The 25,551-nt window shown below is 41.1% G+C and overlaps 1 protein-coding gene across 1 annotated transcript; it reads left to right on the forward strand.

The window, feature by feature from the left end:
- Nucleotides 1–245: 245 nt before the first annotated feature.
- On the forward strand, nt 246–24,720 carry gfpt1 (glutamine--fructose-6-phosphate transaminase 1). The gene is made up of 19 exons (XM_017467575.3): nt 246–351; nt 4,601–4,708; nt 4,807–4,914; nt 5,015–5,140; nt 5,543–5,601; nt 6,382–6,516; nt 6,654–6,715; nt 6,899–6,978; nt 7,845–7,956; nt 9,926–10,089; nt 12,153–12,248; nt 12,368–12,465; nt 12,673–12,793; nt 13,049–13,206; nt 15,926–16,040; nt 19,603–19,730; nt 20,614–20,781; nt 22,350–22,511; nt 22,689–24,720. Exons 1-19 carry the CDS (start codon nt 345–347, stop codon nt 22,731–22,733), a joined length of 2,052 nt encoding a protein of 683 aa, XP_017323064.1. The 5' UTR covers nt 246–344; the 3' UTR covers nt 22,734–24,720.
- The last annotated feature ends 831 nt before the right edge of the window (nt 24,721–25,551 follow it).

Here is a 25,551-nt window from a genome sequence, read left to right on the forward strand (position 1 = left end):
GTCTAATCAAACCTGTCCTCGCTATATTTGCATACACTAACTACAAACTCGTTATATTCTGTGATCTTTAGGTGTGTACACGGAACTTGTTATATTTCATCATGACAGTGATGATGTCCGAGGGCAGATCAGGTGTCGGCCCACATCATGGACGCGTTTTGCTGCCACGTCTAAACTACCTCCGTTGGCAGGGGAGCGCGAGTGACAGCGTATTCGACCAATGAGACGCGGCTACGACGTAAACGCCTCGATATCGCCCAATAGGGGTCGGCGTTGGGCGGGACTTTTGCCTGACACCGATTCAGTCGCAGGAAGAAACAGTAGTTTGATACCGTGCCGAAGACATGTGTGGTGAGTGTGGGATTAAAAAGAAAATATTTTATTCGTATAGAGTCATATCATGTAGTACATAGGTATTTCTTCAGGAGTTGGCTCGTTTGGAAGTATTTATTATATTAGTAACTGTAAAATAATGACAGCTTGGATGGAATGCGTTAGCATGTTAGCATTTCGTTTTACGTGAACTAACGATAAATGCACGCGAGCACACAGAGAGAATTATTGTTATTATTTAAAAAAATCTTTCTATCATTTAGTGTAATTATGGCGAGTTATAAATAATGATACGCCGATACACTTAGTAGAAGAGACATATATAATTACTGTTAAATTGTTTCTTGAACCTCCTCGCTTTTCCGCTTTAATATCAATGTTTTGTTTAACGATTTTTGGCTATTTCATAAAAGTAATAAGCGTAATTATTATCTACATAATTATATATTTTAAACAAACGTTTCTGTTTTCAGTTTACATCCTCACGCTTGTCTCTAAAGCTTAAATGTAGTTGCCTTCTCGGGTTTGATCCCAAACCACTCGCTTCTGACTTCGCTGCGCACTACAGAATGCTTCGAAGCAGTCCTGTCGGCCACTATGTAGTGCGCTTAGCTAGGGACTACGGAGCGGTTTGGGACGCAGCCGTGCGCGCTCATCTATCTAACTATTCGTTCATTCATTACTCATCCGGATGTGAGTGGTCTGACCTCTGCTTTAAACTGCAGAGAAAAACAAAACACGTATTTAAACGAGGAAGCTTTTAAACATGTTAAAACATCTTCACCATCTCATGTCCTATCCAAAATGATTACTCTAGTGGAATTGTGCTTCATTGGAGGAATGTTTGCCCTCAAATCTAAGGATGACACGTGACATGTTAATCTGGAAATTTCTTGCAGCCCTTTTATGCATAAATTATTTATAATACAGATTATTTTATCCAGTTTCACTTGCTTAACACTTGTTTAAAAAAGTAAATGGATTGTCTTTGAGTAAAAAAAAGAGTCTTAAACAGTATGCCTGAAATGATAGCAACAACAATAGTTATAATAATAGGAACAATAATAATAATAATAATAATAATAATAAGTCTTCCAGTGTCCAACACTAACATTCCAGTCTAAATGTAATGTTGGAGTTATTGAAATAATTATAGAAAATATCACTTCTGAAGTTAAAAAAGCCCCCCAACCCCCCCCCCCCCCAAAAAAAAAAAACATTAAAAAGAGTTTACTGTAAAAACAAAAAAAGAAGAGTCTAAAACTATCAGTGGAGTCTTTTTGTAGTGTTTTTTTTTTTTTTTGTTATTCTTTATTTTGTTTTTGTAGAAAGCTAGTAAAGATTGAGAGCGACGCTGATTGAGAGTCTCCGCAGCGTCGGGAGTGTAGGTTAATTGACCGTAATGATTTCGAGTGATCTGGAGGTGGTTTATATCTTCCTACATTAAAAATAGCTTTAAACTGACTGTACGTACGTGTGTATACTGTGTGTACGCATGAAAGGGTTTATGAACACTTCTCGCTCGTGTCATACCTCTCATTGCATCTTTATCACTCAAGGCAGGAGACGTCGAAGGTGTGTTCGTTGCAAATGCGGTAAAACTGGCATCATTTATAAAACTAGACCACTCAGTTTTTATACAGATGTGTGAAAATGCAGCACCGCGTACGCTCCTGGATGTATTCGACTACACCGAGTTCACCCCTACACAATACGTCACCTCGTGTACATGTGACCTGATAACCAGTATATTTTTAGCTGTATAAAAGTTGTGAGGCAAATTGTTATCTTGGGTTGGTTTCTTCTTTCGGGGGCTGTGCTTTGTGTGTTTATCTGTGTGTTTATCTGTGTGTTTCCTTCTTTGTATTTTTTTATTGTGTAAAGTGCTTTGAGAAATTGCTTTAAAGGCACTATATAAAGTAACGTTTAGTATTATTATTAGTATTAGGAGAATTATTGTTCCACAATGTGCTGCGTAAGTTTGATCATGTAGTGTGTTGTTTTCTCTTCTTATTTTTTCAAAGAATGCAGCGATTAAATTATTTTTTTCTGGCAGGTTTTGAACATTAATTCTTTGAAAAATGTCAGGGAATGATTAATAAAAGTAATTTTCTCATCCACTGCTCCTGTATAATGTTAAGTCTCATACAGTGGCGTCACAGTGGATTCAAAGCTCTTTGGGGGAATAATAAAAGACGGCCGAACAACAAACGAAGACCGTGTGATGGACCATGAACGTACTTTATTATTATTTTTTTATCTATTGTTTTATTTTCATGGATTTGTATTAGCGCTTCTGCTTTAGTACTTCAGTCTCTCGGTGTTTTATTGACCGCTGATCCGATACAAAGCGGAGCCTTGTGTGACCCTCGTCTTACAGACACGTCAGTGTGTAGCGCTCAGCTCGACTGAATGCTGCTTCTGTTCGGTTATTTCCATACGCTGAGCCACGTTTACGCTGACCAGCCAGTTTGTCTGCATTTCTTCTCTGGGTTTTTTTTTTTTTTTTTTTTGCTTCAGGTTGCGACTAAAAGTGAAAGAAAACATTGTTTATTTTGTTTTGGTTGCGCAGAAATGTACAAGGCTAAAACAGTGCAGTAATACAGACTAAAGGAAAAGGACGAGTTTATGATTATTATCCTCGTCTAATGAAGTTTCTAACGTAGCTCGTCGTGTTCATGTCCTCGTCTGAAAACTCGGCCGAAATTTCAGCTATAAACTGCAGCGTCCTGTCCTCGCATTGCACATAAAGCTGTTATAGGAGTCTAACGATCATCTTTATATTCTCTTGACATGTTTACTTGGGTGTAGTAGGCAGGAGAGTTTGCTTAAAAACCGTAAAAGCCGCTCCACTGCGAGCAGGACCGTCTCGGCCGATGTGTGTAGTGCAGCAGGCGGCGGGTCGCGTCACACGGCGCTTCAAGTTTAATGCTACGTCTACTTTACATGTGGAAAACTACTTGTACAAAAAGTGTTGTCTTTCGCGGTGATGTTAGTTGGTAAATGAGTCCTTTTAGCTGTACGTATGTTCGACGCACGTGAATCGGAGAGGAAGCTTCGGCTGAATGCACGTCGCGATGACGCGTCTCGGCCCACGTCTGCGGACACGCTGCTGCCATTTTGAAAAATTGCGAGTTCCTCCGAATAATTTTTGCTTCTCTGCAATCGCGAAATCTGTCCTGGAGCGACCGATTGTCACTTTGTACAACCTTCAGATTGAATTTTTAAATAAACGCCTGACAGAAATGACGCAGGCCAGAGCGTCTTACGTCTTTACGCATGCGCAGTATAGTTATGCAAATGTTTTCAGAAGAAGCAATTATTGGAAAATGTCTGTGTAGACGGGGAGCGTTTTTAAAACGAAAGTGCAGTTTTCAGTTCTATTTCAGTTCGATTAATGTGGACGTATCCTAAATATAGCTACGTACCAAACGAAAACTTGTTTTGCAAAACACAGTCCAATGTTTTTTTTTTCTTCTCTTCTTGTTTGTCTTGTCTGCCGAGCAACTACAAATTCAAAACGTTCAACCCGGCCATGAACACCGCTTTTCCAAGACGCCCGAGTCCCTGACTCGTCTACTCGACGTACTTTGAGATCATTAAATAAATAAATAAAATCGATGTTAGTTATACTCATCCTTTCTTTCGCACGGAAGAGAGCAATCGAACGAACTAGCGCCAAATCATCAGATTTTTATTATTAGCTGCAGACCTGACTTTATAAACGGAACCAAGCCATTGCAAGTGTTTCTGTCATCTTAAATCATTCCTCATTTATCAATCATCTCCTAGACATGAAAATCAGTGTTGGTCGTTTTTATCGGTGAGTGACCCGACTAGTTCAGAGCCAGAGCACGGAAAAAGGCTTGAAATACAACAAATACGAGTGCAGACACGACTGGGCAGTCTGTAACGATAAGATAGATGTCCTTTAAGACCTTATCACAGCCGCTGTGTGTGTGGTGTGGGGGTGATGTTTAGTCTCTGATTGTATTGTCTACGCCACCGAACCAGATACTGATATCAGTCCGATCTGTACGAGGTCTGCTTGTGTCTCGACGCAGGAAGACCTTCAGTGCAATCTGTTGCTGATAAAATATATTTAGATTTAGTTTAAATACTTCGGAGCTGCTGATTGGTTCTGGTAAAGCGTATGACACACCAGGGTGTCCCTTGCCTCCTCCCCCAAAGTCCCCAGGGATAGGCTCCATACTATCCCTTATGTTCAGATCTATCGATCAGTTCTACGGTCTCCCTCTCTCCGTAGGAATATTTGCGTACCTCAACTATCACGTCCCTCGCACTCGCCGTGAGATCCTCGAGATCCTGCTCAAAGGTCTGCAGCGGCTGGAGTACCGCGGCTATGACTCAGCAGGTAAAAAAACTCACCTTTTGTTAACACTCGTCGAGTGGCATTGTTGCTCAGACACTGAGGCGTGTGTGTGTGTTATCTGCTTGTTTGTTCTTTTGCAGGTGTGGGCATCGATGGAGGAAACAGCAAGGACTGGGAGAGCAATGCCAAGAGCATCCAGCTGATCAAACAGAGAGGCAAAGTCAAGGTCCTGGACGAGGAGATCCACAGTATGATGATGCTTTTCATATCAGAGTGAACGTGCATAGATGTATGATTTTTTAAAATGATTATTATTATTATAAATTTTTGTGTGTGTGACACTTACAGAGCAGCAGGACATTGACCTAGATGTGGAGTTTGACGTCCACCTCGGTATCGCGCACACGCGCTGGGCCACACACGGCGTTCCCAGTCCTGTCAACAGCCACCCACAGAGATCTGACAAACACAACGGTGGGTCCCGACGGATTTCTAGACGCTAACTAAACACCTTCCTAAACGTTCTACAAACAAAGGTGCACCGTACACTGTAACCATAACAACGCTACTACTGAGTCCTAGCTAGTACAGGCTAACTAGCAGGTTAGCAGTATCGGTTTATTGTTTAACATTTAGTCCAACTAAACGCAAAGAAGCCTCGGCTTGCCTAAATTTAAGAGTAGCGTTTGTGCGACCAGGCAGCATTTAGACCGCCGTAAGCTGTGCGGATTAGGGTTAAAGCGGGACCAGCTTCTATTTGTTTTAAAAATGACTCTGATCGGACGTGTCGCCAAGCTCCTTGTATTCACTCGCTAACAAGACTGACCCTCAGGGAATAAACACCACGTGTGAACGCTGAAACTCTCTTCCCAACAGAGTTCATCGTCATTCATAATGGAATCATTACCAACTACAAAGACCTCAGGAAGTTCCTGGTAAGTTAAGACTTCACGCAAAATCCTTGTACAGCTGAACGCAAAAGTTTGCACACCCTTGGTTTGTCGGGTTTTGGGATTTAGTAAGGAATTCGTTTATTGGCGTGTCGTAGTATGAAAAGTCGGCAAGTGGCGTTTTCTTAGCGAGCCGAAGGGTTAACATTTAGTTCATGAATTAATTCATTTAAACGTGCCTCTTTCTTAACGCTGTCAGTATGTTTATTTTAAGTTGAATTTCTGGCAGTTTGAACAGGCCCAGACTCTGGAGCTGTGAGCAGTCAGGAACATGAAAATACTGACCTGTTACAGAGGTTTAAAGTATGAAAGGACACCATTACCAGCACTAAAAGAAATCCAGAAATTGAGGGGAGAAATCCAGTTTCTGTAACTGTTACAAACTAACTGATTGTTGTAACTATTAACATATTAACACACACCGTCTGACCATTCAGTTCCTCGTGATAATGAAGGTCAGGGTTCTCGGAGCGGGACTCCGGGAGTGAAGCACAGCTGGGTGCCTAAGCGTGCCTAATTTTTTGACTGTTGCTCATTCAATTAAAGCACATCTGAAACGTACATTCGATGTGCTGTTGTTTCCTGGCTTCATATTAAGGGTGTTCAGACGTTTGCGTTCAGCTGTACATTCGCACAAAATGCTCCACTTTCACCTCTTATATTCGCATTATGGAGGTTTTTTTTTTTTTTTTTTTAAACATTTTGTCTGATTATGGAGTATTTTTTATTTATTTATTTTTTTAATCATCGCTCTGAACCCCCCAGGAGAGTAAAGGTTATGAGTTTGAGTCAGACACTGACACTGAGAGCATCGCTAAGCTGGTGAAGTACATGTACGACAACCGCGAGAACGACGAGGTCAGCTTCGCCACGCTCGTCGAGCAGGTCACCCTGCAGTTGGTGAGCTTTTAACCTTGCACCTTTTATCGTAACGAGGTACGAGCGTGTGCATCTACGTACATTCAAGCACATTTTAAACCATATTGTTCTGTTGTGTGTGTGTGTGTGTGTGTGTGTGTGTGTGTGTGTGTGATCAGGAGGGAGCCTTCGCCCTGGTGTTCAAGAGCGTGCACTTCCCGGGACAGGCTGTGGGAACAAGGTACGTTTCCAAAGTGAAGTTATTGACCTGTGCTTATGATCATTTAGATCAATCTGTCTGATAAATATAACGTCACAGTGAATACGTTGCACTTTTGGGTCACTTTGAAGTGATTTTGTTCACACTCGAAGAGAATCAAGCCTCGGGCCGATGTAACGAATGTAACTCCGTGTGTCTCTACAGGAGAGGAAGTCCACTGCTGATGGGTGTAAAGAGCGACCACAAGCTCTCGACCGACCACATTTCCATCCTCTACCGCTCAGGTGAGTGTCACGTGCAAGAGTGTATAGGTCTACAAATAACCTCGAAATAAATATTTGTCTTGGATTCACCTCAGCGACTCGATCCCGTACCCAGCGCCGTTGAGTTCTCGATTCTGATTGGTCAGAAGGTGTTGATTCGTTTTCTGGCTAGTAGTGTACTAATTCAGATCACATGCTTATCCGAATGCACTCGTTCTATATGAAGGTTATCGTTTCTATAGTAACAGCTCATTCACAAGGACTTGCATGGCGGCGGACGTGCCACGTAATCAAAGCGTATAAATGAACAGATTTAAATTAAACGTCATGTTATTTAACCCAGGAAAAATATATGATAGTTAACGTGGTTATTTATTTACTTATTTATTTATTAATTTATTTATTTATGGAAGGAGTCTCCAGTGTCAGTGATTTGTAACAGTTAGTAAGGTATCTCTCATTGGAGTTTTAACACTCTGTGTTTTTTTTTTTTTTTTTTTTTTGGTTGTATTAACTCAAAGAGAGGAAAAAAGAGAGGGGTTAGCGAGGGAAGGTCTTGTTTTCACTGTAACTGTAAATGGATAAAAAGTATAAATTGTCGCTCTTTAATGAATGGAAATCGTAATAGTTGGGAGTTTGTGGTGCTATAAGAGGAATAAAACACTTCGGGATAACGAATAATGAACGTCAGGGTGGAAAGAGGAACTCCGCTTTGCGTCGAGCCACATCACGCCCCCCTGTCTTGGATTGTTTTCCTGTAACAGCACACGCCTCAAGTGATTTATCCTTGCGTATACAGTACACATGCATGTATTTTGATTAGCCAGTTTGGATTGCTAGGTCACATCTTGTATTTAATTTGTATTGTATTATTGTGTATTCACTAGGTGGTCTGGACAAGAAGAGCTGTGGTGGTTCTCTACCCAGGATGGACCAGGACACCTGCCTGTTTCCCGTGGATGAGAAAGCCGTGGAGTATTACTTCGCCTCTGATGCCAGGTCTGTCACACTCACCGCTGTCTCCTCGTACGGTTCAGTGTCGTTCAGTTAATCTTGGATTAAATAAAAAAAGGAAAGTAATAATAAAAGTATTGTGTTTTTTTTTTTCTGTTTAAGTTGAAGCTTGTTCGAAGCTGTATAAATGACCGCTCAGAAGTTTTAGAGCACCTCCGTTTTTCCAGTTTGTATTGGAAATTGCGCAGTTCGACGTCTCGACGTACTCTGAAACGGAATCGTTTTGTTTAACAAAATTTAATCGGAAATCTTGACCCGTCAAAGTAGCCACGTTTCGCAGATATAACAGCCGAACACACTCGTGACATTCTGTCTACGATGGAAATCAAGTATTGTTCGGAAAGTTCTTCTTGACAGTTGGTGCCACACACCGAGGAACCATCCTTTCGCCTACTCGACGGCGTTTTAAAAAAAACTCTAGTCCACTGGCGGTGCTTCATGACCCAGGCAAGCCCCCTTTTTCCTATTTGCCATCTTCACAATGGCTTTTCTTACTACCACTCGACATGTCAAACCTGCAGCTCGAAGTCTTCTCTTCACAGTTGAACCTGAGACTTGCTTACTTCGACCAGCGTTAACCTGTGCTTGAAGCTGCTGTCCCGTGAGCCGCCTATCACGCAAGCTGTTGACTCTCGGAAACTTGTCTTCTGACTCTGTTGTGGCTTTGGGTCTGCCAGACCTCTTCCTGTCAGAGTTTCCTCCAGTTGCCAAGTGCCTCTAGATGGTGTAGGAAACTGTCCTCACTGACACCTTGGCTTTCTTTGCAATTTCTCTAAAGGAAAGACCTACACTTTTAAGGGCTATATTGTCCTGTCTGTTTTCCTTTTGTTAGTCGCCTTTTTCTCACCATTATGACCGCAATATACTACTTCCTGCAGTACAATACTGTCCAAATAGTGCTTCAGTGGGTGTAGTAACACAGTCGGTTTTATCCAACACTGCTTTTATACAGAAAGAGAGTGTATAAGTAATCAACAAAAGTTTGGACACCTGTAGGAATTGTTTAGCATCAACTTTCAAAGGCTTAATTTACTTCCATCGCTGCAGAACATCTGTAAGTTGTTAACCCATTACTTGTTCCTTGAAAAAGGCCATTTTGTATGAAATGTAAATTATTTTTTTTTGTACCATTTCAGATGATTCGCTGGACTTGAACTGCGTAAATTTCAATAAAAATTTGGGGGTGTTCTAAAACACCTGTAAAGGTTGGACTACACTGTAGGGGTGGGTGATATGCCAACAAATGTCATATGAATATCGGTGATACTTTTCTGCGATGCACAAATAATATAACATAATATATATATATATATATATATATATATATATATATATATATATATATATATATATATATATATATATATATAGGCGTGCTAACAAAGTGACCGCAAAACATTAGTTTCAGTTAAAAATGATTTAAAACGTGGGGGGCCAAATATGATTAACTAATTTTGAGCTAAATCAGAAATTGAGACATTATTCATAACAGAAATTTAAATGTAAAATGTTTACATTTTACATTTCATTTATTCAGTTTACATTCCATTCATTTATTATAATAAAAAAAAACAAACAATGACAATATTTCTGAGAAAAGTTCATCGTGACATCGTATGGATTTCTGTGGAAATCTTGGCGTCTTGTTTTGATTCAAATATTTATTCATTAAGTTTATTCGAAGGAGAGGATGTTGACCTCAAACGATAAAAGTGCCAGAAAAATATTTTGTTCCCAAAACCGTCTGAATTAATTGCGTTATAACTGTGGTTGTCATATTAAGCAAAATATTTGGGATGATTGCTTTAGAAACAGATGTTTCGAAGAAATGATGATGTAACGTGTGTGTTTTAGTCTCGGCATGACTCGTCCTGTTTTCCTCCTCGTTTTGCAAGACGTCTTTATACAAACGTAAGTGTTTACAGTTTTCCCCTCTTTTTGGGATTTTTGACAGCGCTGTGATCGAGCACACGAACCGAGTCATCTTCCTGGAAGACGACGACATCGCCGCCGTGTCGGACGGCCGTCTGTCGATCCACCGGATCAAACGGAGAGCAGGAGATCGTCCTGCTCGCGCCATCCAGACCCTGCAGATGGAGCTGCAGCAGATCATGAAGGGTGAGACGGAACTGTGCAGGCACTAGGACCCAGAGTACTGAACTTTATTCAAACAGGGTTTTATTTTTATTTTTAAAGAAAGATCATGGTGAGTGAGATTTAAGTGAGCTTCTTATTACTGGTTCATATACCACAGAGCTGTTGAAGTCTCGAGTCTGATTGGTCGGAAGGTGTCGATTTAATTTTATATGACAGCAGCTCTGACAGGAATTTAAATTTGGAGACAACACCCACCTGTATGAACAGGTATGCAAAAGCGTGAGATAAAGGAGGGGGAAACCAGCTGAGGCATTTACGTATTGTTGTGTACCAACAGAAGGCTGAAACTCTGCTTTCACTTTTGCCTTTTCATTCTTGAAATGTTGCATGACCGGTTTGTTCCGAGGAGTGATTGCACTTAAAGTGAAATCCATCCTGAATGACGTAAATATCAGTGTGTATTTGTGATCTTCACCTGTGAAGAAGTTTTAGGGTGTAATGAAACAAGTTGACATGTTGGTCTGTTTTTAGTTTGGTTTCCTGCGTTACCCACAGTGCTGTTCGGTTGATTGCCTTCTGATTGATAGTCATCTAGTCACACACTGTATCATCTCATAGCTCGCTAACTTCTCAAACTGCATCCCTGCTGTAACTCGGCGCAACCGCATTGTATAGCTGCATTGCCTTCTGGGACTTTGAGTCCATCATTTGCACCTACAACCTTTCACAGAATAATTACCAACATCACAGCAGAACTAACAAATAAATATTTTCAAACATATTTCATGTGTTTCATGGTCGGTGGAGGTCAAATATCTTTGAGGCGATGCAGTATATTCTTTACCACCAGGGGGCAGCACTACACCTTTCCCACTTTGTCTTTCTCTCTCTATTATCAAAAGCGTTCATGACCTACATTTCTGATGCAAAAGGCTCTGTGACATTTCTTTCCGCTCGCCTTTGTCGATAGTTCTTTAACGAGCGGAAAACTAACCTCTTTCTTTATTACGCCTCGGTGTCGTGATTTGAGCAGGCCAGATAATTCCAGCAGCTGTGAGAAATCTCATGCTGGAGAATCCTCTTAAATTATTTCGTCCAAATGGCTTTAAAACCAAAACACAATCCGGGGGGGGGGCAGGCAGGCAGGAACCAGGCAATTATCCAAATAATTGAGGACTGAGATCGTATTCTGGCAAGGATATCAGGTGTGAGTTCGCTGCCAAGCTGTGAGTCCAGTTTATATGGACTTCATCAGCGCTCTTATACAAGTGCACTCTGTGTACCGTATTCAGTGTTGGGTTATGCATGTGTAGTGAGGATTTAATACCGAAATCGCGCACATCCGTAATTCAGAATTCACGCGCAACTACGGACTTAAGACCTATTCAGGCAGTTGTGTGGGATCTGCAGACAAGGGGCGGAGTTTTCCTGAAACAGAGGTGTGGCGTTTGAGTCCAGTATTAAATCGTAAGCCTCTTAATCAAAGATGCGACTTAAAATCGAAGAGCAAATTTCTTCTAGATAAAATTCCGAAACAATTAAAAGTCGGGCGTAAATATAGAAGATTTCCGTTCTTTTATTCATTCGAAAAAATGGCGGAGAAGTAAAAGTATGGCATACCAGACACGCGTTACGATTTCATGACCTTGGTTTAGTCTGTCCTGGCTGTCTTAAGTTTTTCAAGTTGGCAAGCGATAGATGTGCTGGATCAAGTGCTGTTTTATAAGCTATCGAATAATGAGCGTGGAAGCCATGTTGTTAAATTAAACCGAATTTGCAGTGATTGTGATGATTACATCTAGGGCTATTCGTGCAGCAGTGTAGTGGTGCTTTTATACTAAAGTCCTATCATATATCATTTGTGTTTATTTTTATTTTTAAAGAGCCGAGAAAATCACCACCTTAACCCAACTCTGAATGCACATAACTTTCCCCGGGTAAACATCGAGATAACTTTTGGGAATTTGGGGAATACAGCCCTGCGATTGTGCCTCGGTTTTCTAACTACAGCATGAGTCGGAACAGTCGAGGACGTGTTTTTGTTTCTGGCTTACCTGTGCCTTTGTGTTTACACCTGTGCGCAGGTAATTTCAGCTCTTTCATGCAGAAGGAGATCTTCGAGCAGCCGGAGTCTGTCGTCAACACCATGAGGGGCAGAGTGAACTTCGATGACAACACAGGTGAGACGGTGTGAGTTAAGGTGAAGGACGGAGCTCCTTTCTTAGAAACCTTAGTTAAGGAAAATAGAGTTTATCCGAGCGAGAAGATTTTACACCTCTGTGATGTGATGTGTGTGTAGTGACGTTAGGAGGATTGAAAGATCACATTAAGGAGATCCAGAGATGTCGGAGGCTCATCCTTATTGCATGTGGAACAAGCTATCATGCAGGAGTGGCAGTGAGTGTGCACACACGCACACACATTCAATCTAGTCATACAAAATCATAATAAATGTCTAATTTTCTTTAATAACTTTAATAACCGAGTATGTTTTCATAAGTATGTTTGAAGGGAAAACCAGGCTAGTAAAATTTCTGAGTTTTAACCCAGTTGTGATTTTATAATTCTTTTTTCTTTTTTTTTTTTTTTTCTCCGCCCTCTCAGACCCGTCAGGTTTTGGAGGAGTTAACTGAGCTGCCCGTCATGGTGGAACTGGCCAGCGACTTCCTGGATCGCAACACCCCCGTCTTCCGAGACGACGTGTGCTTCTTCATTAGCCAGTCAGGTTAGGAACGTGTGCGATCAAAAGCGTCGCTCGTATTTGAACTTTCTGTCGACGTCCTCGTCCGCATACGAGATTAAATGTCTTTTTTTTTTTTCGTCCACCATTTTGAAAAAGAAATTTAGACCCCCTAGGGCTGGCTAGATTTAAAAACTGGGGAAGATTTTTTTCAAAAGTGGTGTCTGTTGAACTGTGACAAAGCTCACAGCGGTCATGTGATTCAGGCTCTTAACACGTTTAGAGCTGATTTTTGTTCAGGCGAGACGGCGGACAGCCTGCTGGCACTGCGGTACTGTAAGGAGCGCGGCGCCCTCACCGTGGGCATCACCAACACCGTGGGCAGCTCTATCTCCCGTGAGACTGACTGCGGCGTCCACATCAACGCCGGGCCTGAAATCGGAGTGGCCAGCACCAAGGTGGGTCCTTCTATTGACGACACGTGCACTAAACACACCACCACACACTTCTTTTTATATACGCTCTAAGCACGCTCCAACTAGCATGATGCTAATTGTGTCGTTACTTACGCAGATTTCTGAACCAAATCCAGTTCTGAACCTCCAAAACAAGTATGCGTTTTATTTCAACTAATAAAGAAGCAGATATAAAACGTATTGTAACGATCATTTTCTGTTCGAGCGGACTCGCCGCTCCAACGCCGCCCTTGAGGAATTTTTCGGATGGCTTCGTTAACGCGGGAACGGGCGCACGAACAGGTGTTTTGGCGTGAGCAAGGTGTTCTCAGCGCTAGTATAAAGCCCAATTTATTCAGGACCTCAAGCAGGCGAGCAGCTGCAAGAATGTGAAATCATCAGCCTATTACAGTGTTGCCCACATGGGAACTGTTTTATAAGAGCTCACGTGTATAACGAGTGCGTGTTCGAGAGCGGTTCGGTTTGATTTGCGCTCACGGACTATAACCGAGTTTGAGCTTTTGTTATGAAATGCAACTTACATTTTGGAACGGTAGAGTTAAATACATTTAATAAGTGTAACATTAAATGAAGACTTTTATTAAGCTTATGGAGTGAAAGAGGTCCTAAAACAGAGGTTCTCCTTTCTTTTTTTTTTTCTTTCTTTTTTTTTGACTTTTTTTTTTTTTAATAGCAATGCCATCAGAAACATTCTAGAAAAAAAATTCTATAAAGAATCTGCCGTAATTACGTACAAGGCTGTTTTTCAAGAACAAAACAGCAGCAACTTTCTCACAAGTGGTGAGAGAGCGACGAATCTGTAATAGTCATCTCTCGTTAAAGTGCCTCCCCCAGCTGTGGGTCTGAGGACTGCATACAGAAACGGGACTCTGACTTTCTCATCTCGCTTTCAGTGAGAGTATAAATCCATTCTTCCTTCATCCTCCCACCCAGAGCTTCCAGCTAATCAGGTTGCCAGATTGAGCCTGTGAAAGCTATTATAGTGTGAATCGGATGTAGCTTGTTCTCCGTGGGCTCTGGTGTATAACGAGTTCCTCCCTGGTTCCTTGCAGTGTAAAAACACACAAAAGAAGGTTTAGTAGAAAGTGTATGTAATTCGATTTGGCAAAAAAAAATTTGTATCATGATACACAAAATATATCATGACGTAATCTTATGAGATGTTATTCTACATGAATGAACTCAAAACATTCTCCGTTTATCTTCATAGTAAGTGAGGGCTGACTCTCAAGAGCGTGCGAGATTGGGGAAGGGGGCGGGGCTTCCAGGTGGTGTCGATTTTAATGTCAGAGTTCAAAACCTACATTCAATTCAGATTAATATGTAGATTGCCGTTTTTTTTTTTTTTTTTTTTTAAATTTATTGAGGAGGAAAAGACTGCTCTTTGGCATGTTTTTCAGTGATCACTCGTAACGGCGTACTCTGGTGCTGTTACGCAGAATACGTTACGGCCGGTAATCTAACTCTGCTTATATAATGCATAATATAATCAGAATAAGCATGAATAGATATGGTGGCAGTGTCATATCTTGTAGGGACGATTCAGTCGTGTTCTTGCACGAGCCTCGTGTGAAACCTGTGATAAAACAATTAGATGCGTGCGAACGCTTTTGCTCGGCAGCGTTTCGACATCATGATATGTCCGTAATGTTTATTCCGCTTTAGGTGACAATAATAGGCTCGGCTCGTGCGTTCAGGGTCCTTCTAGTTCTTAGAAATGTTCTGCAGTAGTAAATTGTAGTTATGCAGAGCACGGCGCACACGTTTTCAGCGGCAGAATCGCGCTGGGTTGTGCTGGAAGTGTTGGTCTTTAAAAATTTGTAATAAAGTTTTTATTCCAAAAATTTCCCCCCTATTTTACATTTTTTCCCCCTTTCTTTTTCCCCTTTCCATTCCTCTGTGTGTGATCGCGTCCGATCGATAGCCGAGTAGAAATCGTAAAATCCAAAAGAGCGTAAAATATGTTCGTCTCTGCATGAGAGAACAAAGGAAGGACTCTGAGGACTGAAGATAAAGAGAGGACGAGTAGGAGGAAGATGATGGCCAAGCCATATGTTATGTGGGCTAGAAAGAGTGCAGAAGTGACTTGTGGGAAAACCTTTCAACCTAAGAGAATTTTTCCACCTAATCCTCTACCTACCATGTCTGTAGCATATATGTGATTACCACAGATATGAATCAACATGAGGTTAAGGAAATAACAACCACATAAAAGCTTGTTATAATGGAAGTCTATGGGCAGTTGTTGGCGCTTTATATGAAACAAGTGCGCAGAATGCTTTCATGTAGGGTTGAACTAGAAATTCATAGGTGAGTAGATGTTTGTGTAACGTTTATGGAAGGAGTCTTCGGTGTCAGCAAGTTTTCTGCCAGAGGAAAGTCTTCGCTACTTTGCACTTTGTGGTTTCTTGTTAACTGTTACCATGGTAGCAGAGCAACGTCCACCCCATCATACAAATCTATAGTATTCAGATGATCTGTTTTTCATCAGAAGCCCTTTCAGCCCGAAGTAAGTGTGTGGCTGTGTGAGTGAGAAAGAGAGTGAATGAGATTTGGTGCCAGTTGTGTTAGAAGGAAAAAAAAAACCCAGCCATTTATGGAAAGATGTATTCACAGAGTATTGTTTTTGTTCATCAGGCATGTAGGAACCATGTTGTGTGTGAATATATTTACTTACTCGGTCGCTGTGTGTGTTTTGCAGGCGTACAGCAGCCAGTTTGTGGCCCTCATCATGTTCGCCCTGCTCATGTGCTCGGACAGAATTTCCATGCAGCCCAGGAGGCGGGAGATCATTCAGGGCCTCAAAGTGCTGCCAGGTAAACACCGTGTCTCACACTCTGTCTCCGTCTGTCTCTTAGACACACATATCGTTCGGGGAGATTAATTGCAGTTACCCCGAACACGGTGCATTTGAGATTTATGTTGGAGTTTTCAGAATCATGCTGGCTTTTGGAAACCTGAAGAAGATTTCCTCAGAAGCCACCAGTACAGAATTTGCGCAGACTTGTGAGAGGTCAGCCAGAGGGGGAAGCCATTTTACTCCTGATGTTTGTTTTCACTGATTGCTTGGCGTCAGCGTCATCGTTTTTGATTCTGGAGTGTGTGCGTGTAGTTTTATCCTGTACAGCATAAATGGATTTTTTTTTTTCTGGTAAAATGAAACCTCATATGATTGCATACTAAAACTGGTTTAAATTGGTTTTATTTGTATAGCGCTTTTAACAGTAGATTTTACAAAGCGGCTTCACAGAAATCTGGATGTATATTTAGATCCCTAATGAACAAGCCAGTGGTGAGGGAACAACTCCCTGAGGTGATGTCAGGAAGAAACCTTGAGAGGAACCAGGCTTAAAAGAAACCCGTCCTGTTCTGGGTGGAAGTCAGACAGTAGTAAGTGTGTTGAAAGGATGTTCAATATGAGCATCATAGTCTTTATGTCTCTGTGGTTTCATGTTGGTTGACACATAGTGCTTTCCATGAACACTAAAAGAAGAATTCCCAGTGCAACGTGCCGACAGGATGGCAAGCAGGAGTTGTTGGAAACAATAAAGGTATGGCATCCCATCTTCAGTCCCTTGAACCAAGAGTCATCTTCAGTCCCTTGAACCAAGATTCAAGTCATTTTCTATCCCTTGACCAAGAGTCATCTTCAATCCCTTGATCAGGATTCAAGAGTCATCTTCAATCCCTTGATCAGGATTCAAGAGTCATCTTCAATCCCTTGATCAAGATTCAAGAGTCATCTTCAATCCCTTGATCAAGATTCAAGAGTCATCTTCAATCCCTTGATCAAGATTCAAGAGTCATCTTCAATCCCTTGATCAAGATTCAAGAGTCATCTTTAATCCCTTGATCAAGATTCAAGAGTCATCTTCAGTCCCTTGAACCAAGATTCAAGTCATTTTCTATCCCTTGACCAAGAGCCATCTTCAATCCCTTGATCAAGATTCAAGAGTCATCTTCAGTCCCTTGAACCAAGATTCAAGTCATTTTTTATCCCTTGACCAAGAGTCATCTTCAATCCCTTGACCAAGAGTCATCTTCAATCCCTTGATCAGGATTCAAGAGTCATCTTCAATCCCTTGATCAGGATTCAAGAGTCATCTTCAATCCCTTGATCAGGATTCAAGAGTCATCTTCAATCCCTTGATCAGGATTCAAGAGTCATCTTCAATCCCTTGATCAGGATTCAAGAGTCATCTTCAATCCCTTGATCAAGATTCAAGAATCATCTTCAATCCCTTGATCAAGATTCAAGAGTCATCTTCAATCCCTTGATCAAGATTCAAGAGTCATCTTCAATCCCTTGATCAAGATTCAAGAGTCATCTTCAATCCCTTGACCAAGATTCGAGAGTCATGCCTTGTTTATAATGACAAGTCACAGGTTTGGTCATGAAGCGTGTTCGTGACCTAGCGGACGCCTCTGTATACCGTTACATACCGTTACACCTCTGTATACAATAACACCATGTTGTTCGTAGAAGCCGGCCGCATGTAAACCCTGCATGCTGTACACTGAGGCCTTAAGTCTTGATTGCTGTATTTGATGAACTGCTGGTTGTCCTTCAAGTACCATTAGGTAGGTTAACTTCACATTCCTGCGATGTTTCCTCCACTGACTTCCTGTAAACTATAACATTAGATTGAAAACCCTTACTGTTTGCCAAAAATGGATTAGCATTCGTGCCTGACTGCAGGGGTGTGGGGTATACTCATCCCGCACCCGCCATTACTGCTGTCATTCAAGTAGAGAAAGAAGATTTGGCATGGGTGTCATAATATATTGTACTGTGTGTGTGCAGTTGTTTAGCCCTTTATGACAGTTACATTTCTCCATGTTTTTTGCATTCCATGACTATGCGATGATTGTGCGAACATTTGGCTTTTATTTGAGTAAAATTTAATAAAAATTTTTTTTTTAAAAACACAAGAGATTTCCTTTTGGTTATGAGAGGACACTGACCTCATGTGACCCCTCTGTCCTCAGGGAGGTGTGTGTGTGTGTGTGTGTACAGCTCTGACCGTCACTGTTGGAATCCTCTATTGGACCACAAGTAACTGATGGGAAGACTTCAATGCTCTCTCTCTCTCACTCACACATTAACTCACACATTCACTCACACACTCACTCACACACTCACTCACTCTCTCTCTCTCTCACACACACACACACACACACACAGTTGCAGGAATGTGTTGGCAGTGTTCCTCCTACATCATAGCTCACTCTTCTCATTAGGCTCAAAACTGCTGATGCTGTCCATAACAGCTGTGTGTGTGTGTGTGTGTGTGTGAGAGAGAGAGAGCGAGCAGTAGAATGAAATGCTGTAGAACAAAGAAACAATTCAAATCCAGTTGAATGTAATTACAAATCCAGTTGGCCTTTTATTATTTTTCAATATTGTTAGTGTTTATTGTGAACAAGTGCTTTGCTTCAGTTCTTTTGTCTCGATTGTTCGAGTATCAAAAGGAAAAACCTCAAATTTTCATATTAGACCAGTGTTAGACTTTGAAGTGTGGCTTTGTGGCTCCGTAGGCACGGCTACTTTTCACATTAGCATTAGACGGAATGGATGGGAACAAAACGAGGCAGTTATTTATTTATTTATTTATTTTACAGTTATTGTCATTGGCAGCTTGCAGCACTCATACTTTCTAATGGGAAAATTCATGAGAAGATCATGGGAACTTTCAGATGTTGTTTTTATTTATTTTTTTAATTAAATGATGCCATTGTGTGAGGTTTTGTGTTTCCAGCAATGGAGCAGGAAAATATAACAAGTCTCACACAGTCTTTAGACACAAGTGCCACGTTGAAAATGATTGGTTTGGGCTGTAGTCACGTCTGCAGGCGTATATACTGTATATCGGTTGCTATAGTAATGACAACAGTAAACACTGTGTATTGTGGGGGAGTTAGAAATTTCATGATGGATTATGTGCAGTTTATAAGTGTTTAAACAAAGGAAGGAGACACACAGGCACTTCACAGCACCAGCTCCAGCTACTCTCCTAACCTGACCGAATTTCCATGGAGGAACGTTGACCGAATGAGAGAAACGAGCCACATTAAATCTAAAACATTTGATTGGTCAGACTGAGTCACATGTCCAGATTTTAAACACATTATGAAAAAACTTCCTATATTGCTAATAAAGTCCTTATTGTAAATAAATAAATAAACGAGCTTTATGTGTAATTTAAATATAGAATATCCTTTGCAATTGTTCATTAATTTGTTTATATATTTTATTCATTCCTTTATTTAGTTATTTATTCGTGTGCTCATTATTTATTGTTTTCCGACAATGGTGAAGGGATGGCGGTTTATGACCTGAACAAACTCATTGTGCTTTTCCTCACTTGCTCTGTGTAGATCTGATAAAGGAGGTTTTGAGTCTGGATGAGGAGATCCAGAAGCTGGCCGCCGAGCTGTACCAGCAGAAGAGCGTGCTCATCATGGGCCGAGGCTTCCACTACGCCACCTGCCTGGAGGGAGCGCTGGTGAGACCGTGACTGCGTTTTTTTTTTTTTGTTTGTTTTTTTTCTCTCCTCATTTCCCTCCTATATCCTCCCCACATCCCCTTCTCCTTCATGGTAGCTTTCATTCTCATTCAGTATCAGTGACCCAGACACCCGACTTATCATTCTCACGCTAACCCGGAATACCGACGAATTCCTTAATTCCCGCCTGGCAAGATTTTCCCCCAAACGGCGAGGTTATGACATGGAGCGCATAATTAGTATCAGTTGTGTACATGCAGCCGAGTGTGTTTTCGTTACACCAAAGAGAAGAGCTCGCTGTAGTGAACTAGAGCGATGTGCATGTGCGCGTTAGGCGGCTCATCCCACAAAAATGCGTCCTCCAGCCCAAAAACAACTCGTGACTCTCGTCTCGTGTGACATCGCTGTCCTTTTAAAGTTGCTTCAGAGCTGTTATGCCTTCTCTGTGTTTCGGGTTCTAAAGGTGAGCTGAGAAATCGCGCTCGGTCCCATGGGGACAGGGACGTTGTTTAGATTAGACTAATAGAAGAGCAAAAAATGGTTAATAATGTCATCAGCTGAATTTGTAATGACTGTTGAGAATCTCGACGACGCTTCCTTTTCCCCTTGTCTCCTCCTCCATAATCAGGTTTATTATTATTATTATTATTAGTAGTAGTAGTAGTAGTAGTAGTAGCAGTGTAGCGTACACTTCTGTTTAGAATTGTAGCTAAACTAGGGCAAGTGTACAACTGCACCTAACTTGGTGTTGCACTGTTAACCTCCTGGTGTGTGTGTGTGTGTGTGTGTGTGTGTGTGTGTGTGTGTGTGTGTGTGTGTGTGTGTGTGTGTGTGTGTGTGTGTGTGTGTGTGTGTGTGTGTGTGTGTGTGTGTGTGATTTCAGAAAATTAAAGAGATCACCTACATGCACTCTGAGGGCATCCTGGCAGGAGAGCTGAAGCATGGCCCTCTGGCTCTGGTGGACAAACTCATGCCTGTTATAATGATCATCATGAGGGATCACACATACATCAAGTGCCAAAATGCTCTGCAGCAAGTGGTGGCAAGACAGGTACACACACACACACACACACACACACACACACACACACACACACACACACACACACACACACACACACACCCTTGTTTTTACAGTCCTTGTCAGGACCTTCCACTGACATAATTATTAATGGAGTTCATTTATAATATTCCAACACCTGAACCAAACTCTAACCTCAACCTCAATAACCTTTTGGCTTGTTTGTTTGTTTGTTTGTCTATTTATTTATTTATTTTTAATTAATTTATTATTTTTTTAAATAAAGGCAGCAGCTAAAAAAAACGTAACTAAATGGTCAGCACTTATATAGTCCTTTTTTTTAACCTTAGCGGTTCTACAAAGCGCTTTACACTGTGTCTCATTCAACCATTCACACACACTCACACAGCAGTGTTAGCAGAGCTGCCATGCAAGGCACTAACTTGCCATCGGGGTTCAGTGTCTTGCCCAAGGACGCTTCTGCCTGTGGAGTCACGTGGGCCAGGAATCGAAACCCTACAACCCTACGATTAGTGGACAACCCGCTCTACCACCCGAGACACAGCCGCCCACTAACTAACTCAAAAAATATTCTTATCACTTGGTCCCCACTTGGAAATAAAAACATGGTCCAACCCTCACACTCTGAGTTCTGAAATATATACAATGGCAGTTATGCAGTACATCTACACAAGCAACTGGATTTTCAACAGCATGTGAATGTACACTACCGGTCAAAAGTTTGTGGACACCCGACTGAAATGTTTCTCATGATCTTAAAAACCTTTTGATCTGAAGGTGTGTGATTAAACGTGTGAAATCGGTGTCGTAGACAAAAATATAATCGTGCCGACGTCTTCATTTCTTTCATTAGAAAACGAACATTTTATTTACAAAATGATTTTTTTATTATTTTTTTTTTAAACGGACTCGGAGCAAAATATTCCGAAAAAGTGTCCAGCGTCGGTGGGAACTCCTTTAATGCTGTTTAAAAAGCATCTCAGGGAGATTCCTCAAGAAATCGGTCGAGAAAACGCCACGAATACATTTCTGCAAATTCTAGCCAAAAAGGGCGTCTACTATGAAAATGCTAAAATTTGTAAATAATAATAATAAAAAAATGTATTTATTTATTTATTTATTTTCGATCACAGCATAATTCCCATAATTCCATTTGTGTTACTCCAGAGTTTTGATGACTTTATTATTATTATTATTATTTTTCTAAAATGTGCGGGGAAAAAATAAAAATAAAGCATGAGTGTGTCTAAACTTTTGACTCTTAGTGTATATTAAGATTGCCTTTTAGTGCAAAAGTTTACACTCCCTTAGGATTAGAAGACCTTAGTGTTATAAAAGATGTCCTTCACTGCCTTCTTTAAATCAGGTCTGGAGTCCAAGAGGGCTGTGGATTTATGTTTTGGGTCGTTGTCTTATTCCAGGATGCATTCGCTCTTTCTTCATCCGTTCCCATCACTTCAATTAGTCAAATAACCTTTTAGCTTAGGAGTTCCTTTGCAGTTCCACTTCTCCTAACTGCTCTTCTTTGCTGATTGGCCTGCGGTGCGAGTGTAAATTGTGTCGTGTCATGCCTTCAGGGTCGTCCCATAGTGATCTGCGACAAGGACGACTACGAGACCATAAAGAACTCGAGCCGTTCTATTAAAGTGCCGCATTGCGTGGACTGTCTGCAGGGGATCCTCAGTGTCATCCCACTCCAGCTGCTGTCCTTCCACCTGGCCGTGCTCAGAGGATACGATGTAAGAACACACACACACACACACCTTTTTTTTAATTTGTTTTTCCGTCACGGTGCCATCCGACTGGTTTTCCGAGACTCCCACACCGACCATTTATAGATCATGCTTGAGTTCAGTATTAGTAGAAGAATTTAACTGGATGTGTTTATTTATGATACTTTTTCATTCTCAACACAGGTGGATTGCCCAAGGAACTTGGCAAAGTCCGTCACGGTGGAGTAAAGCCCTGGTGTGTCACCTTCAGAATCTGAACACACACACACACACACACACACACACACACACACACACACACACACACACACACAAATACTGGAATTGAAAAACAAAAAATTCTATAGCATTTCTTTCTCAAACATTTTTTTTTTTCCTTGTTCCTTTCTGAGCCTCTGTGTGAGGAGTAGCGGCTGTTGATTGTATCGTATTATTAATCGGTGGTGGCAGGGTGTGGGGCGGCCATCTTTAACACACTTCCTCCTCTGTGACGGGTGGTTTAATCGAACTCCACGTTAGTACAGTAGTTTATCTTGGTGTATTATGTTACATTTTACCATGTGCAGTTTAGTCTATCAATGCTGCTTTGCTACAGCCAGACATTTAATTCATCTCTCCACTGATTCCCAATGAGTACTATTTCTTTTATATAGCGGTATAATAAATGTTCTTGATCTTCATGTCAAAGATAATAAACGCGTGGACGTGTTCGGCCTGCCGTACGCTAGCTGACGGAAACGTCACGTGCTCTCGCCGAATCGTACACGAGGTCGTGTCAGCATAGTGGTAGCAACGTGAGTCGAACGTGGTCAGCGTTCCTCCGTCGTCACAGTGGAGGATCCGCACGTCATTCGCGTGCTCGTCGTGTTTTTGTTTTTTTTCGGAGCCTTGCCTGGCACAAGTTCTCACTAGTTACTGAAGTCCTGACTGCAGGGATTTTTCTGATTTCTGTATTTACTTGAATTTTATCTTCAGCACAGTTACACACGTTACATCTTATTGTTACTGACTTTGCCTGTTATCTGTTGCGCGCCGTGAAGCTCCATTAGCCAACTTGTCCTGACGTACACCTGTTTATACTACGCCGCTGTCGAATCTGAAGCTGTGGGTTGATCTTCGATAACCGTAACTCCGAGAGTCGTTCCAGTTCATGTTAATGCCTTTTGGTCCTTTCGTTTCTATAGTAACGGCTCATTATCAGGGACTTCCCCATGGACGTCTGTGCACAATCTAAGTCTAGTGAAAGAAAACAAATTGACCGTTTATGGAAGGAGTCTCCAGTTTCAGCACTTTTGTAACAGTCGGGTTGTTTTTCCACCATGGGAAAGTCTTCAGGGCAGAGGAGTTTAGGCTTTCCAGTTCCTCTGTAACATTATTATGAAGCCAGGTTCATAATGTAGCAGCCTTGAATTTATCATCTCCAGGTATTTTTGCTTTGTTTGTGTTTCTTTTTTCTTTTTTTTTTTTTACTTTGAAGAATATGAGTTTCATGTTTACATAGTAGCTGCCAGTCAAAGCAGAAAACATGAAGTAAATCCCTCCCCCTTTGTGTACACAGCTACTCCACACCACGCCACCTTCCTCCTCTTTGAATGTTACCATGGGACCATATGATTTATACGTGCGCTTTTGTTCTTTGGTTCTTCGTCTTTTCTTTATTAATGTTGTTGTTTTTTTTTTTGTTTTTTTTTACTGATCTACTCTTTATTACTATAATGCCTGTATACCCAAGTGTGAAAACATCTTGTTATTTTGAATTTTTCCCTTTATGTTGAAATACTTATCAATAATAATAATAACGAATTATTGTTAAATCTTGTAGACGTTTCTGATGGTCAGCTCTGATCCAGCGCCGAGTTGAACGAGGTGCACGCGCTCGTTTCGTCAGGTCTACGTTACCACCAAATTTTCTATTTATTGGTCATTTCCATTCCCTTATTTTACAGTCCTCTTGTTCATTCGAGTGCTTTATTAGCAGTCAGGTCGGGGGTGATTTTATGCATTTCCACTGTAATTCCACCGTACATGTATAGATGAACCCAAAATCGAAAAAGAAAATTCCTTGTTCGTAAATGCTGCAGAGTCTCTTGTAGCAGTTTTAGAGCCTTGTTCCCCGATTAAAACGACGGCGCTGTATCAAGCCATTGCGTTTTTGAATGTGGTTATGGGATTTTATTTACGATCCGAGTAGTTGCAATAAAATTGTCAATAATTATTTGCTTGTTCTCTTGTCCTTCTGTAATCGCATCTGTTTTTATCACTTCCATCTCGGAGATTTACTGTCCGTATAGGACTTTTAGATTTGTCCCATAAGCAGTGGTTTTTGAAATGCGGTGTGATTTATTTTCTTTTGTTCCACTGGTGGAACCCACCATTGTCAAGGTTATTTATATTTACTAATGAGCTCTAATACGTAATAGCTTATTTTACTGGTCACTTGCTTTGGGTTTAATCCAAATCTCAATAACTGGGAAAAAAAAAAAGAGACAAGTAGCTCTATAAATAATGTTAAGTTCTGTTCTGTGAGTGGAAAGTTCAGGAATAAAAAAGTATTATGATTCGAATAAATAACAAAATATTGTATCATACAGGTTTAATAATGGGCCCAATTTTTTTTTTTTTTTTTTTTTTTTTTTTTTTTTTTTACATGTTTGAAATGTATTCATAAATAAATCTGTACGGAAATTTATTTTACAGTTGAAGCAGAACTCTGAGGGGTTCCCTTTCAGAATATAAACCTAGAACCATTAATCATCCACTGAACCCTTGAGGAACGTCTTGTTCACATCGGATCAGTTCAGCACTGACGGTTTATTTAGACCACAGTGCTTCACGACTGCCTAACTCCGATGTAAGGTAACTTTGTGAAAACGTCTAAAAAGTTTATTGAAGCTTGAATACGGCTTCTACACATCTGATGGTTTCTCTCAGGGTGTTGTATGTGAAGGGGCGGGGGGGCGATGGCAGCACTTGTCTTTGTTAGTGTTTTTCTCCTCACATATTTCTGGATGAAATCTGAATTTTTATGAACTTTGGAGAAGATGGT

This window comes from Ictalurus punctatus, chromosome 5 (genome assembly GCF_001660625.3).
Source record: "Ictalurus punctatus breed USDA103 chromosome 5, Coco_2.0, whole genome shotgun sequence".
Classification (NCBI taxonomy): Eukaryota; Metazoa; Chordata; class Actinopteri; order Siluriformes; family Ictaluridae; genus Ictalurus; species Ictalurus punctatus.

Coding starts and splice junctions, on each gene's coding strand:
- gfpt1 (XM_017467575.3), top strand. Junction 6,517..6,653: donor AGCAGGTCACCCTGCAGTTG/GTGAGCTTTTAA, acceptor GTGTGTGATCAG/GAGGGAGCCTTCGCCCTGGT. Junction 13,207..15,925: donor TCGGAGTGGCCAGCACCAAG/GTGGGTCCTTCT, acceptor TGTGTTTTGCAG/GCGTACAGCAGCCAGTTTGT.